The sequence below is a fragment of the Centroberyx gerrardi genome, chromosome 4, assembly GCF_048128805.1.
Source record: "Centroberyx gerrardi isolate f3 chromosome 4, fCenGer3.hap1.cur.20231027, whole genome shotgun sequence".
Classification (NCBI taxonomy): domain Eukaryota; kingdom Metazoa; phylum Chordata; class Actinopteri; order Beryciformes; family Berycidae; genus Centroberyx; species Centroberyx gerrardi.
In genome coordinates this window covers 6,541,075-6,557,895 of record NC_136000.1, presented here as the reverse complement: position 1 = coordinate 6,557,895, position 16,821 = coordinate 6,541,075, and the positions used below count along the sequence as shown (strand labels likewise).

The following is a 16,821-nucleotide window of genomic DNA, read 5'->3' as shown; positions in this document are numbered from 1 at the left end:
GGCAGAACGGAGCTGAAAAAGAGCACGTCTGTTCTGCAAAATCCTGCTCTGGATAAAGAAAGGTTAAAAAAACAACTGTGTAAGAGGAGAGAAAGAACCAGAGAGAACTTGTGTGCAACCGCCGTTCTTCATCTCTCATTATCTTCGTTTTGTATTTATAGCATGAAAGTATGAAGGATGAATGATGATGTTTGTTAGTGTGTGCAGATAAAGAAAATGTCATTCCTCTTCCCCCTGTAGGGAGCAATGCTACGGAGGCGCGGGTGTTCAGGGAGGCGCGGGGCAGGAACAGCAACGAGCCGCACATCAAGAGGCCCATGAACGCCTTCATGGTGTGGGCCAAGGACGAGAGGAGGAAGATCCTGCAGACCTTCCCCGACATGCACAACTCCAACATCAGCAAGATCCTGGGTGAGATGTTACAGATTATTTTGTTTCATAGGAGGGAAGGCATTCAACCTTTAATCCAAACCACTAAAAGCCTAACCAGGACTCCTCGCCCTAAACCTTAATCACCTAACAGCCCTATTTCAGAAGATTCTCCTCATCCTTCTCTCTTTGTGAGGATCTTTGGCTCATGTATAGTACAACAACACACCCACATGCTCACACACACACACACACAAACACACATCTACTATCCTCGGTAGTGTAGTTGCACATTTTAACAGTTTTCATTTTATACATGTAGCTGATGCTCTTATCCACTGTGATTTAAAATGAGTGAACAGGTAGAGGTTCTTGGGTTTCTTGCTCAAAGACACTTCAACAGTACAAGTTTGAGTTCAAGTTCCGCTTTATTGTCATCTCAGCTGCATAAATCTACATATATACATCCATAGACTGTACACAGTGACACGAAATATTGTTTTTCCAGGCTCAAGATGCAACAGAGATGTAGTAAAAAAGTTAATAATGAAACAATAGTGCACAGACAGGTTAGAGACCATCTAAAAACTGTCAATATAAACCAGAAAAAGTGCTTAAGTAGGTTATTTCGATCAGTTTATAAGAGTCTAGGACAGCATCAACTGTGCCGACTGTGAACTGTCAGTCACAGGTCAGCCTCTCTACCCAATATGGTCCAGTGGTTCTCAACCTGGGGTCCGGGGACCAACAGGGGTCCTTGAGGGGGTTCCAGGGGGTCCCCAGCAAATTGATGAATTGTTAAACTTCAGCATTATTTAATTTACAAGAAGTTAACTCAATTACAGAATGTAGAACAATGATTATTTCGATCATAGTTTCACTGTTATCTCTCTACCTACAACACAGATAGTCATGGAATTCTGGACAAAATCATATCTAACAATAAAAATATTCTCAGATTTCGGTCCAATAGACAAAATCTCATCAAATGGGGGTCCGTGGCTCTAATGTGGACTAAATTAGGGGGTCCTTGATATGAAAAAGGTTGAGAATCACTGCACTAGTCGACCCTGCCGCTATATTCTGCAGGGCACAGGGTTTCTTACCAGCAGCATGCAGACTATAAGAGGGACTAGTGTGTTTTTCAACTCGGAACACTTCACACACAGACCTCCACTGTGTTAGCCTGACTAGTGTGATGGATGCATTCAGTTAAAAAGTAGCCGTGTTGATACTAACCTCCCCGACACAGATAGCCATTCACGCGGCGCTGAGCCTTACGGTGTAGCGTTCTTAAGACCTCCACTGTCCAGCGCCGGGCTCCAATGAGCGCGAGGGCTGGTGAATGTACATAGAAATGCTCCTGAGGAGTGTGTACAAATTGGTTTTTCTTAGCTGGGGCCTGTGTTCCTGACTTGGAGCTTTGAACGTGCTCCGACAAAGAGGTGTTTTGTGTTCAACGAAATGCTTCCTGCATTCTTGCGACCCATCCTGTGCTCTTTCAAATAAAACGAATGACTTTTAACGATTTTAAAAATGAAATTATAAGTCAGACATTTAGACTCCTTCTTCTCATAATTCTTGAATTGTCTGAGTGAAAATACTGTCATAAGAGACATGTTTATGGTCAAATGTGAACGGTCAAATCCTATTGGCAGGAAGCAATAAGAAATAACGTTCCGGATATTTACCAAGCGGTTGTGGTGGTATCAGAACAAAAAACAGAACTAAAAGTGGACATGAGACGATAGTGTGTGTGTGTGTGTGTGTGTGTGTGTGTGTGTGTGTGTGTGCACGTGCATGGTTACTTGTGTACAGCGCATCTCTCCCCAACACAATAACACAGCTGGACTTTGGGGAGTGGGCGGCTGCCTTAAAAAAATTCCCTCTCTGTTTCCTGAGTCAAAAGAGTAAAAGAACAAGTTTGCGATAAACCTTGATAAACAGAGGAGCGAGGCGGTGTGTGTATAATCAGTTGTCAGAGTGCTTCGCAGATGTGCTGCGTTCCTGCGGTAATGGCCCTGTCCACTTGTTCTGAAGGTCCTCTTACTGGGGGGAAATAATGAGTACACAATATATCATTCTTCCAGAGCCAAGAGCCAGCGGAGTGTGATCTACTCCTGATTTTAAACAGCCTCCTTGGTTAAAGACTGTCTGGTGTCTGTTCACATGACAACGTCCTACCTTAAGAAACTACCCAAAATGCAAAAATTTGGATAGCAGGGCTCTGTGGGGCTTTTGTAATGACTGCATTTAAAGTACACTTTAAATGACAGTATGTTAGCATTCTCAAATCACTGATTCAGTGCTCATTGCATTTATTTCCACCACAAACTTGGTGCTCAACCAGACTCAGAGCAACAGTTTAGAAAAATCTGTCAAAACCCTTTTTTCACTCTCTAAATCCCCTAACTCTTGGTTATGCATGTTTTTACTTTTGTCAAGATCAGGGAAAACGTAAATAAGTCTTTTACTTTATTGTGCTTGATGATTTTAAGATGCATGTGTCATATGTGTTTTATGACTTGTCAGCCAAGCTAAACTAGACTAAACTAAACTAAAATCTCCATCATCCGCCCCAGGCTCTCGCTGGAAATCCATGACCAACCAGGAGAAGCAGCCGTACTACGAGGAGCAGGCCCGTTTGAGCAAGATCCACCTGGAGAAGTATCCCAACTACAAGTACAAGCCGCGGCCCAAGAGGACCTGCATCATCGACGGCAAGAAGCTGCGCATCGGCGAGTATAAGCAGATGATGCGCTCGCGACGTCAGGAGATGAGGCAGTTCTTCAGCGTGGGGTGAGCAACAGTGTTAGCAGAGTCGCTGTCCGCCTTAGTCAGTTTCTACATAGCTGCTCACCCTGGTTCAGTAGCACAAGAGAGAGCTGCATCAGATCCTGTGTATTGGCAAATGTTTTGGATTTCTTAGGAATTTGAAGGCGGCACTAGGCAACTTTGCATGTCAGTGGAGAGGTTTGAATATTGAAGACTTCAAATGCTAGAAATCATGCAACGTGATGGCAGAAAACTTCACAGTCCTTGGTTCTACATTTTTTCTTCTTAGTGTTGAGGGTGGAGGTGACACATTGGCTGTTTCAGGGATCACACTGGTGACCTTTCAGTCCAGCTTGCTCTGAAAATGGGTATTTTTATCACAGATGGCTTAGTTGGTAGCTTACATGGTACGTGAGCCCCAGATTATTATATATCCAGCTTATTTTCCTTTTGTTTCATGAAGGACTTTTGAGGGTAATTCTTTTGGGTATTTCACAATACAACCGCACTGTTTGCACTTTGTTTTCCTTGTGTCAGTATGGACATAAAAGGGACATCCTTGAAGAACCCCCATTTGCTAGAGGCTTGTGGAGCCAGGCCTCCGTCAGGGTTCATGAACCCTTTTTTTAAGGGGTCCTCAAGGAAACCTATGGGGTTCCCCAATGGTTGCAATCAGAAGAGCCCCTAAAGGTTCCTCAAAGCCCTTTTAATTTTTTAGAGTGTAGACAGCGCAGCGAGGGGAAAAAACAGTGGCATTGTCTTAATAGGAACCAGCCGTGGATGTGTTTAAAGCCATCACAGTGGCCTGTGTTTGAGATGGATTTACCAGAGGCCACGGCTTTGAATAGGAGCGATTTTTAATAGCTTGTCATTTATTAAATTAGGACAATGCTGGGCGCTTGCGGGCAGTGAAATTGGACACAGACAGACTCATAGTGGAATATGAAATGTAAGCAGATGTTTGAGAGGGAATAAGAGAGAGAGAGAGAGAGAGAGACAGAGAGCGAGAGAGAGAGAGAAAGAAAAAAAAGAGCGAGGCAGACGTCACAGGCTGAACGCCACATTTACTGTGTGTGGTCAAGTAAAGGCAAAAAGCCTATGATTCGCCAGGCCTGGACTTTCAATCAAAACTAAATCAAATAGCTACTGGGAGCCAGTCGAGGTACACAACCAATTTCTGGCACGTTCCATATAATGAAACCAGTGTTGTTTTAAAGCGCTTAATGTGAAAATGAGTCTGTCAGAGCTCACTGCAGTAATTGTTTCAGGAGACAGAGGGGGAAAACTGTTAGGTGAGTAAAGTGACAGCAATTTTCCTGCTTTATGTGCCTCATTTGAGGAGCCAGAGGGCTTGTTTGAGTGATGTGCATTTACCCTCATTCCATCCATATCTTAAGAGGTTATTTAGTCGACGCTGTTAGGACGACTACTGTGCGCTGGCAGTGAAAGCTCCATGTTAGGGCATGCCCGACCCGATGAGAAGTGTTGCTGCTGAACTTATGACAAGCGGACTCAGAATTAATGCTGTGTTCAAAGCAGTCAGGGAATAATGAATCAGTGTGTAATCAGTCAAAAGCCAGTCTCTCGTCTTCAGGTTGTAGTATTTTAACTGCTAAACAAAGAGACCATATCACTTAAATTTCAGCATCTTTACAGTGGTTGCCAGTCAGTTTTAGAACTGATTTTAGGGTTTCACAGGTTAGATTGCTGAAGTTCACCAAGGTCTGGCCCCCAGCTACATTGCAGACCTTTTAACCCTATGAGCCTCAGCGCAGCCGGAGATCTGCTCGCTTTCTGACGGCTCCTCGGTCTACACTCAAGACCAAAGCTCACCATTAGATCATCAGGGTCCTTAGATTGAGGAACGACCTGCCTGAAGAACTCTCGCTAGCTAAATCAGTATCATCTTTCAAATCTCTTGTTGAGACTCATTTGTCTTTATGTAATCATTTACCATAATCTATCTTTTATTATTTTTATTCATTCCTATCCTTTTAGTTTCTTCTGGTGTGTTGTTTTATTGTTGTGCCATTTCTTTTTGTTTTTATGTGAAGCACTTTGTAAACTCTGTTTTTCAATAAGTGCTATACACTACCAGCCAAAAGTCTGGACACACCTGATTGAATGCACTATGTTTTTCATTCTCTTAAAGCCATTTTCATCTAAAGGCTTATGCTTAAATGATTGAAATGTGTTTCTTAGACAAATATAAATAGTGAAGTTGATCCTATGTATGAATTTCTTTCCAAAGCCTTTGCCTTTCCATCAAGGCAAAGGACGGCTACTTTAAGGAATCTAAAATATAAGATAGTTTTGATTTGTTTAACACTTTTTTGGTCACTGCATAATTCCATTTGTGTTATTTCATAGTTTTGATGTCTTTACTATTATTCTAAAATGTGAAAAATAGTAAAAATAAAGAAAAATGCATGTGTCCAAACTATTGACTGGTAGTGTATATATACACAGTTTTTTATTTTTATTTATTATTATTAATGGTCTAACCCTTTTCTCTCTGTCTGTCTCCATCCCTCCTATCTTTCATTTCTCAGGCCCCAGCCACCGATTCCCCTTGGCAACAACGCGGGCAGCGTCGGAGTCTACCCAGGCGCCATCACCATGGCGACGACAGCCACGCCCTCCCCCCACCTAACCTCGGACTGCTCCAGCAACTCGGCCAGCCCCGAGCCGGCCATCCCCGTCATTCAGAGCACGTACGGGGTGAAGGCCGAGCCTGGCGGTGGCGGCGGCGGCGGCGGCGGCGGGATCGGCGGTGTGGGCGGAGCCTTGGATCTGCCCAGCGACCCCGCCAACGGAGAAGACGAGATGGACATGTACGAGGACTTTGAGGACGAGCCCAAATCAGACTATAGCAGCGACCACGAGACGCAGGAGGCCGTCAGCGCCAACTGAGCGCGCTCAGGGTGTCGCTAGTGAAAACACCTCCCCTTATACTCAGAGACAGTTTTTATCAACACAGTTTATTGCAGAGACTCATCGCTTCAGGCATACTTTCAGGACATGTTGTGTCATGCACTGAGCATGCCCAGACTGATCTAGGTGGGATTCTATGGATTTAAACTCTACTGGGCACGCTCAGAGAGTTCTCGACAGAATCTTGACAGACATCCATTTTGAAGGAGAGGGCTGATGTGAATATTCGACCCAAGAAACCAGGAACACAACCTGACCTTCAGACATTCAACTGACAATGAACTTCAATTGCCCACACTTGACAATCTTAACAGGAGCGAATAAGAGTTAGACAAAAGAGAGAGAGAAAGAGAGAGAGAGAGAGAGAATGAGACAAAGAACAAACGAGCGACGAACACATTGCTGTGTGTGGTTTCTAAAGAGCATGCATGGATTTTGAAGCATCAGGAACTGGTCTTCAACAGCTATTTGGTCTTAAATGTTTCTTTTATGAGTGATTTAGTTTTTATCATTACGTATTTCCTTTTTTGTGTTTCTTTTTGTTGTTGTTTTTGTTCAATAGACTTTTTTTCTGACAGGTCACTGCCTGTACAAACTCTGGACTGTCGGAACTTGAAATTTGAAAAAGTTTTAATATAAATCCTAGCTCTTGTAGTCTTATAGTCTTACTTTTGTTTCTTACGAATACAGTGCATCTACACCTTTTTTTCTGACAAACTGCTTACATTACATTACTGTTTATGATGGGTTTTTTTATATCCCAGCTCAGGTATGATGTGCCAGCTTGTGAATGTGTTTTTTGTTTTTGTTTTTGTTTTTGTTTTGTTTGTTTTCATACAAAAGAGTGGTAGGACTTTTCAGACTGTCAATGAAATAAAGGGAGCCAAATCCCTTTTATCACATATTATTATTATTATTATTATTATTATTATTATTATTATTATTATTATTATTATTATCATCAAGTACCCAGACATTGTACAGTTTTACTTCAAATGTGCCAAACCTACATTCACATTCACTCGGGATGTCGTAGTCTTAACTTCTAATGCTGCAAAAAAGTCTTATACAATCAGCTTTTTCTATCTGATGAGATGAGTTCCTGCTCAGTAACTGCTGGCTCCCCTCCTGGCCCGATCACAGGTAGAGCTCAGGGAGGATGTGTTTTCATCACACACTCGCTCAGTCACACACACTTAGTGTCGTAATCTCTGGCAACCCCTCTGGCGGTGAGGCGTAATTACAAGAGCGGTATCTAAGGCAATTTGGCCGTCTGCTCTTCAATTCCACTGCGTTGGTGCTTTTCGTGAATCACATTGCCCATAGTTCCTTGAGGCCAAATACTCTGAAGTCTGTCGTTCAGCTTACTGTGCTGCACACTGTACCAAACGCCAACGTGTAGTCTGCCCCCTCTGATGAGTCCCTTTAAATCAGGCTAAAGTTAACCCTAGACATTGTGGCTAGAGATTGTTTTTCTTTTGCTTAATTTCTACTCTGACACTTTAAGAGTTCATAAGTCTTAAAAGTGTACCTTAAGCTCTGGTAATTCAGCTTCATAGGAAAAGGCATAGGAGCGGCCCCAGGGTGACCCTACTGTAGGATGGGAGTTTCTTCTATTCTGGATCCCTTCACTGTATTTTGAATTGTATTTTGAATTGATACGGAAATGTACAAAATGTTGCTATTGTCTATTAGCGTGTTAATCATTTAATATCCACTCTGCATCACATGGGAAGGATACACCAAACTTGTGTGTTTCAAAGAATTGATATGCTTACAAAAAAAAAAAGCACTAAATAGGTCTGGTATTTCAAAAAGGGTAGCTTCTTCTACAATGCATGTATATTTTGAAGAAGTAAATTATTAAGAGTAAAATGGGGGGAAAAATTGCACACTTCTCTGTACACAGCACAGAGCGTTTTTCACAGTCTGAAGCGAGATGTTCCTCTCTCCTCCTGGTAGTCAGCGCCTCACTGGGTGTGCACTCTTTTTCCTCTATTTTACTCAAATGCCACATTCTTTTTGTGAAGAAACACCACATTTTTTCTTAGTCAGTTTTCACCATCCTATCTGCAATTCAAAAATGTTTCCATTTCGAACACCTGTAACCTAGGGTGGTTTCTGGGTGCTCGGTTTAGCTGGTTCATATGTCTTTTAATTTCATATTTCTCTTCATGACCATATCTGGCAAGGTTTTACTAGGAAATGTTTTTCAAGCTGGGACTGAACATTGGTTTTGCTTGCATCACAGCTAAAAAGAGAGCTACCGCTCGCCTCACGCATAGACTTTTCTGTTAAACTGTCATACACATCCTAAGCACTGGATATGAATGCTATGGGTTTTGTTTTAGTATTAACTAATGTGAAGTTGTTTGATTTACAACATGACAAATTAGAACAGTCAAAAAGTCACACGTTTGGACTCTAGAGGAAGCCTCACACATGCCAGGCTCAAGTAAATTGCCATTTTTCTAGAAGCATTTCAATTATTTAAGCAGATTTTGTTGCCGTAGCTCTAGTGCCACCAAACGGGGTCGCATCACCTTTGACCCCTTTAAAGGTAACCTCATGCTCTCGTCAGTAGTGACCTCCAGAAGCAGACACCGTTTCCTGGTCACACACACATTTTGTGATGAGTATTGTATTTGAAATTCAATTGTGCGTTTTAACATTTCATTGTATTTATTAGCCAGCTTTGGCTCTAAAAGTGTCAGTACAACTTGGTGAGAAAGACAATCAAAAAAAAAAAATAAAAAGTAAAGACTGAGATTTTCCTTACAAATCTGTCATTTCATCATTGCTTTAAGATGAGTGTGTTTGTTTGAAATGTTTTGCGTGTGTGTTAGTTGGAGCCTATGCTATTTTCATGCACCAAAAAGCACTCATACCTACAGTATCCTGCATGTTAAAACACTGTGTACAAGTTTCAGGTAGAGCTGCATGAATTTGATTTCCATTACTCTAAATAGCGCTCTTACTTTCCAGAGATCTAATAATTTCCAACACAAGGCTTTCTGTTTCCAAAGTTAAGCTATTCCACTTGGTCTTAATATTTTGGTGGCCCATTACGGTAAATGTGGCCTATTGTTCCATTGTGTGTGTGTGTGTGTGTGTGTATGTGTGTGTGAGGTAACGCCACACATTCTGACTGTGCTGTGGTGTGTACGCCACGGCGCCGGTGCTCGCTACAGCCAGTCCCAGCCTTTCAGAGAGAGAGACAGAGAGCTCAGCCATATGCAGCCACATCATAAATCTAATTGTAATTCCCAAATCAACTGTAGCGTCACCCTGCGAGGGGCGCCGGGAAGTTTGTCACACACTCCTTTGTGTGTGTGTGTGTGTACGCGTGTGTGTGTGTGTGTGTTTGTGCTATAGCTCTTGGGAGGCGTGTTTGAAATCATACTTGTGCTGTTGCCATGCTAATCTCGTTAAATAAGTCGTCATGATTTACATTTCCTTTTCCTTTTTCCTTTCTGCAGGATGTACATTTAGCTGTTTGCAAGTTGACGGATTGTTTCAGTGTGTGCATGAGTGTGTGTGTGTGTGTGTGTATGAGTGTGTGCATGGATGTATGCATACATGAATGTGTGTGCCTGAATGCTTATGGAAGTTTTACTGGTGTGTTCTATATGTAGCATTTGGGTTGTCAGCCTCGACATTAGCAGAACTTGGAGGGGAAATGGACTGCATATATAGCAATTAGCCTTCATGCATAACTGCAGTGGTGCTATATCCTATGCTGGTTATGTGCTTTAGCAAGCAAGATACTTTATGTAGACTTTAGTTAAATGGCATTTCTGCAGTCTGATCACATGCTTCCAGCACCTTAAGGGAGCATAGTATAGATGATTACAGTGCACCCATAGTCTCATAGCTAGATACATACATGCATGCATAGATACTTTAATTATTCCAGAGGGAAACTGACATAGTCCATGGTTTTCCATTCAGTTAGCATTTTGCTCCAGTTGTTAAAGCTACTTAAAGCTAAAGGTAAAGCTATTAGCAGTCAGAATAATGGTGACAAAAAGTCAAATAGACCCAAGTCAAATTTGCAAATAATTCATAGTGTTTGTGTACTTGGAGTAAGAGAGATGGGTGGGGCTTGTCACATCTGATAAAACGAGTGCCAAGACATTTAGGCAATTTGAGATTAGTCAGATTAGTTTAGTTTTCTGTAAGTGACAAGTCATCTGACACACTGAATCATCCTGATGAGTTAAACCCCACCCAAGTTAAAACAAATGCTGCAATGGATCTGCAATAAGAAAGGCTATTAATCTCTGAGTTTTTGTAGAGACGTATTGCTAACCTATTGTGTTGCTAATTGGTCTGGAATCATCAAAAACTCTTTTGGAAGTCTTTTTGGAATGGTACAATTACATATGCAATCCATCAGTGAAACCAGACAAACAACCAGAAGAAAAGTAAGAGTTAAAAGCTGGAGTTATGTCTGAGGGGCTTTACCACTTACCTAGTTACTGTCCTAATTGTCTTTTTCAAGTGAGAGAGAGACTAACAAACTAAGCAATGATTACACAGGCTTTGAATTTACCTTTTTCTTTTCTCATGGTTACAGTGTGGGATGATGAGGCATAATGACACGCTTTCTTCATGAAAGCCTTGACTTGGATGGGCCCTCTAGGCAAATTCACTTTTTGATATCAAAAACAGTCTTTAAAAGTCTTTTTTTTTCTCCTCACCAATCGGGCCTTTAGATCAAGAGAATTATAAATTGTTATTACAAAGGAGAGACCCCTTCAGACGTGTTGGAGAGGCTCTTTCCATGAGGCATCAAAGCCACCCTGTTTATGATCATGGAAGCTCCACTACTCATTAAACCATACAGAATGGTCATGGCACTGCAGCACGCTACCGTGCTCTTTGAGCTAAGAGCCTATGATGTTTAATCATTCTAATGCTTTTGATTCAAGAGTGGGTTATTGACCCTCACACTTCCGTTGGCGTGATCACACTGACGAGGTTTCCACTGAAGGGCCAGCCTGGTGCTTATCAAGGCCAGGGTCAGCTTCAAATGTTTTACCAAAAGCAAGATCAAAAGAACGTCTTATTAATTAGCAATTTTTTTTCATTTTAAAGTAATAATCAGTGATATTTTCACATAAACAAATGTCCATTTTGCTACTATTGCCACTTGATAAAACACAATAGCGATTCAATCCATATGCAGTTCATGAAAGCTTTTACATTTCCTGTTCTAAACACTCGTGTCAGGCAGGTTTTCCCAGTAAAAATCCTTTTGTACACAAGACATGATGCGTTTTACGTTTCCAGCAGCAACAACAGCGTTTTGTTTGGAATTAACAGAAGAAGAACTGGGTCGTTAGCATGAGCAGCGATAGCCACCATGGCTGAACAGATAAAGAAGAGAGCGCCACCTACAGAAACTCAGACTGCATCAACAGAAAATCCAAGGAAGAAGACGTCACAGTCCCGCCCACACTGTTTGATTGACAGGTGATCTCTGGGAAGTACAGTGCAAAAACATCACAGCAATCAGAAAATAAATACAAAATACGACAAAATAAAAAAAAATGTTTTGTGCAGATTACCACTTTAACTTTTATTTAAACAGGACGTCCCAAAGGTTTAAAAAAGATATCTGGTTGAGAAAGCAACACCAATGACAAAACAAAAAGATAACCATGACCTAAACAATATGTTTTTCCCAGCTTAGCCTATTAGACAATTAATGGTACTTAGTACTTCTAAAAGTAATTCTTTAGTAGTTCTTTACTTTGTTACTTGCATTATAAATGTGCGTTACAAAGTTACTTTTTATTTGAAGTAAGTCATTACAGTACTTTTGCATTCCCCACTTCAAAAACATGCTGTATAGCAATAGGGTTTGTGCTGCTGAGTGTGTAGAAGCTCATTGCATTAAAATGCAATGCAAGACTGCTGGTCTGTTTTTAAAACAGTAAATCAAGATTTTTCCAATTAGCAGTATGTTGTCTGCATGTTTTAAAATTTGTGCTAACAAAAATGGAATCATATGAAAGAAAAATAAAAGTAACCACATTCTAATTTTAAAAGTAACAGATTAAAAGAGTTGAAAAACTAACATGTTAAGTTACTAGAGCTATCACTGGCCACAGCTCATAGATGTCAGTTGTACACAAAGCTTTACTTGCTTGCAGGTCATCACAAAACCAGATTTGCATGTTTTTGTATAACACAATAGAGTAAACAGTGATTTCAGTGGATCACTTCAATGCAAACATGTACTGTATGAAGCAAAAACCAGAGTGAATGCAGAGATGTTTTCTTAATATACAGAATTTTGTTCCAAAATGTGATATCCATAATTTATGACTAACACCTTCTCCTACAAAATTATTACTGACATGAACATAAAATTAATTTTAGAAAGACATTTTTATAGCCAATATACTGCAAGACCTTTGCCTGCTAAATGCTAACATTTTAGAGAATGGAATGGAATTTTTTTTTTTTATGTATTGTTTTGGAATGAAATCCTTCACATAAAGATGTGATGTAGACAGTATATGAAAGTGGATGGCTAAACACCTAATGGTTTTCACCTAATGAAAAATTATAACAACTGTGTATTGTCAAAAGTTAACTTCCATTCAATTCCATTTCTTTTTGAACATAAATGATTTTCGAGTATAAAGTTAGTCTGAGGGGGAAACACTAATTAGAATTCCAAGGGTCAGCCTTGGGAGGCCTTCAACAATAACTAAAAAGCTAAATGCAATACCTGAATAAAAGAAAATCATACAAAAAAAAAAAAACACATTCCCTTTGAAAGGACTTGCTTTAGTCGTGTCTGTGTTTCAATGTCTTTGAAACATTGCATAAAGGTCTATACTTCTTTTTTAATGCAATTAGAAGTGAAAGAAGAAATCTACAGCACTTTTTGAGGAAAATGGGCAATGGACAAAAGGCCAATTTTTTCCTTTTTGAGTCAAAGTCCTTGGGTCTCTTTAAGTGCATTAGTCCGCTAATTAAATATTATATGTTTAACAAACAATGCCTCTTTGAAAGCTGCTGGATTGTCTGACTCAAAGACATGGCTGTAGCCTTGATGAGTGGAACTGTGTGCGACCATGAGGAGGTAAAGAACAGCATTGTCGCCATTCCTCTCCTCTTTTGACCTGCCGTGATCCTTTAAAGAAATTTTTACAATCACATTCGCTTTTGTACTTGCCTCAAAGATAAAGACACTAGACTAATGCAATTATACAGTACAGAGTTCTCAATGTCATTTCCTGACATGTTGCATGTAATTCAGAGGGTCGGATTCGCTCGGCTCATTCACTGTACGCCAACCAACAGTGTTCACAATTGTCTGAGGCACTATAGGCTGCTAAATTGTTTATGAGACAAGCTAAACAGATTTGTCTGTCTGTATGTTTTGGCTATGAACACTGGGTTTGATGCCGCCTGAACTTATCGCAGCTTCAACTCCAACTGAACCCCATGACAATAGTAGGAAAGTCATGCATTACCTTTTCATATGTAATATTATTACATTTTTCAAGCTTTATATTTCACGGTTTTACCACCGTAACAGTACTTGTTCAAGGAGAGAGAAGTGTTTCTCATTCACATTCCCTCCTCAGATTTTCCCCAGTCAGTCAGGAGATTTAAACTCGGGACCTTCCAGTCACAAGCCTGCCTCTCTAACATTTCAGCTCCTGCCACCTCCATATGAACATTTAGGACTCCATTCACATTATGTACAGTGTGTCTGTGGTTCTGCTCTGCTGTTGCTAAAAACTGCAGCCTGTTTCTTTTTATTTTAAACCTGCAATAAGTGATATCAGACCTAATAACCAATCCTGAACCCAATATGAGTTATGTAGAGATTTAAACCTGCACTGAGCGATTTCAGACCCTAGAACCAATCATGAAACCCATCCCTGAAAATTTTTTTCCAAATGGCGTAATCGATCAAGCAAGCGAGCAAACGTGTTCAACTAGTAAACTTGCTACCTACCTCTTCACTTGTCATTGTGGGACATGTAACCTTCAGCGGGAGAAAAATCTGGCTAAGCGAGACCGGTAACCAGCGTCATTTCTCCGTAAGTATTTGTAAACTTAGTTAGCCTTTATGCACGGACCTTCGCTAGGTTTGTCCTTTGGAGCCTCCGTAGTCCAGCAGCTTTGCTGTGGTTCATTTACAAATGTGTTGCGGTTTCTGTGGGACATGTAACCTTCAGCGGGAAAAATGTCTGGCGAAGCGGTAACCAGCAACACTCTCCGTAGGTACGGTTAGCTTAGCTTAGCCTTTATGTACAGTGCTTTGCAATGTTTGTCCTTGGTAGGCCTCCATAGTGCAGTGGCTTTGCTGTCAGGTTGTTTAAAAATGAGTTGCAGTTTCTGTCACCCCCCAAAAATTGGCTTATTGCAGCTTTAACAGTTTCTGTACTGCAGTACTTACTTTTGTTGATCCCATGGCTGGCGTTTTTTTCTTTTTATGGTAATTTTATTCTCCATTATGAGAGGCCCAGCATCATATTAGGTGCGGTATTATGTCCCATGCAGTTCTGTCTCAGGAGAATACGCATGTCTGGTGACGCCATGCGTGTACATTGCATACAAGATTAAATTATAGGATATCGTTTATGGCAATCCAAACATAAAAAGCAGTACGCTATAGCACCTTCATTGATTGTTCATCACCTTCAACTGTTTTTCCCAACAGATCTCTGCTAGGTAGCTATAGATCACCCAGTAAAAAGTACTTTCAAAGTCTGAGATGTGTGAAAAGTTTTATTCACAATGCTCAGCATTGAGGCCTACAAATGTGAAATACCAGCTATTTCAGGTAATTAAAGTACTAAAGGCTTCAGTTGGACAACACTTTCTGAGGAGAATGATAAAGTTTTATTGCAGTGTCCATTTTGTTATTATTTCCGCATTGAAGAGTACTTGAATGCACTTGAAGTCGACATAAATTCTGAAGAGGAATCAGCGTTCGCTCACCACTCTCATTTCAATAGTGAAGTCCTATCAAAACCACATCAGAAATCAAAGTCTACAAAGTCTACATCTACTGGTCTGGGTCAACGACACGTTTATGCAAAGGAAGACAGACAAAACTTGCTAAGTTATCATTCCTTGTGTAGCTTGCAAAGTTAGTGTTGCTTGTGTTGACTGTAACATAGTAGAAACAGCAGAAAACTCCTGTCACCAAAACCTCAAACTCTCCCTTCCGTCTAAATACTGTAGATAAATGAGCATAACAAACTGAGTTAGTGATAAATGAGTAAACCAAGTGAGTTTCTAGCAGTTTAGCCACATGGTGAGGGAATACTGACCCAAGGAAACTTAGGTCAACTTGGGAAAATGCTCCTTTGATAACAATTTTACTTAATCATTAGTAATTTCATTTCAGTCCAAATGCAGCATTATATAAGTTCAGCTGCAGTAGGACATGAGAGTCATGTGAAGTTTATATTGCCATCAGTTGATCACAATCCAACTAATGCAGCACTTTCTAAGTCTATTTGCTTCTTTTTGGGGGGAGGATTTTAGACCATTGAAATTGGTATATTAAATACAGTGTTAGGAATTTGTTAAATCCCTCAGAGACACACATACATGTATGTAATTCAGCAGAGGGGTCAGGAGCAGACAGAAGGTGCTGCAGAGGGGATCAAACCAGTGGCCACCAGGCCACCAAGCTGCTCTCTGTACTCATTCATGCTGCTGAACTTCATGTTGCTGGTAAACACCCCAGCTGCACCACACCAGAACCAATGAAGGGGGTTGGTTGAACTGGACCAATCCCTGCAAACCTTGAGCATAGCTGCCTAAAGAGTATAAACCCCAAACCCAAATCTGTGTAAAGCCTCGCATCTAATGGTGAAAATCATGCTACTGGAATTGCCATCTGCTTTTGGCTGATCTTTGGTGCCAGGTGATGTCACCACCTGTTGTACTCCATAGAACACCTGGTACCAAAGATCAGCCAATAGCAGATGGCAATTTTAGTAGCATGCTTTTAACCATTAGATGAAGATGAGATGAACATACTCTTATGTATGTATGTTATGTATCATCAATCTGTGACGTTCACTTTATTCCAGGAGTTATTTTGTGATGAAGTGTTGTAATTGTAACGTTTTGTTGCACTCACTTTCCCTCAACCTGCCTCATCTACTTCTACTTCAGTTAGTGATTTCCTACATTTCCCAGAATGCCGCTCGACAACCCCCAGAGAAGGGGCCTGTAGGCTACTTGTTGCTTTTAGTCAAAGGTGGGGGAATGGGCATGTAAACTATATATACTGTAGCAAGTTAGCCATCTAGTTTGTGAACATTGGGGCCACGCCTCTTACTCAGAACATAACATGTCTTGTGGCTGCATTGCATTCTGGTCTATTGAGGCTACTGTCAGTGGAGAAATTGGTCTCTCTGCTTCTTCTACGATGGATTTCTCCCTGTATGATTGTTGAACGTCGGTGTAAAATGTTGAGTCTAGAAAGAAGCCCTCGCTCTTTGATTCCGAGGGACTGACGCCAAAACCTGACATTTACCGTTGATGTTGTAGATCGCTGGAAATTTTTCTGCTATCAAACTCCATTGTAGCTGCACTAGAAATATCTCAACATGACATCCTTTCATCTATGTTTGGCAAGCTATCCACAAGAATAAGAAAAATACCACCAAAAACAAAATGGGCCCAGAAATGTAAGGTACATTGCCCGTAGCTGTTTTTAATAGTGTTAGTGTTTTAGGGAGAATTTTT

At 40.8% G+C, this 16,821-nt stretch overlaps 1 protein-coding gene across 1 annotated transcript in view; it reads left to right on the top strand.

The window, feature by feature from the left end:
- The window catches only part of LOC139930166 (transcription factor SOX-6-like), a 112,597-nt gene extending 103,737 nt beyond the window's left edge, over window positions 1–8,860 (top strand). Inside the window, exons 14-16 of the mRNA XM_078282951.1 lie at window positions 241–411; window positions 2,952–3,168; window positions 5,697–8,860. Of these exons, the coding sequence (XP_078139077.1) occupies window positions 241–411; window positions 2,952–3,168; window positions 5,697–6,057 (749 nt within the window). The 3' untranslated portion in view covers window positions 6,058–8,860. The remainder of the gene's footprint in view (window positions 1–240; window positions 412–2,951; window positions 3,169–5,696) is intronic.
- The last annotated feature ends 7,961 nt before the right edge of the window (window positions 8,861–16,821 follow it).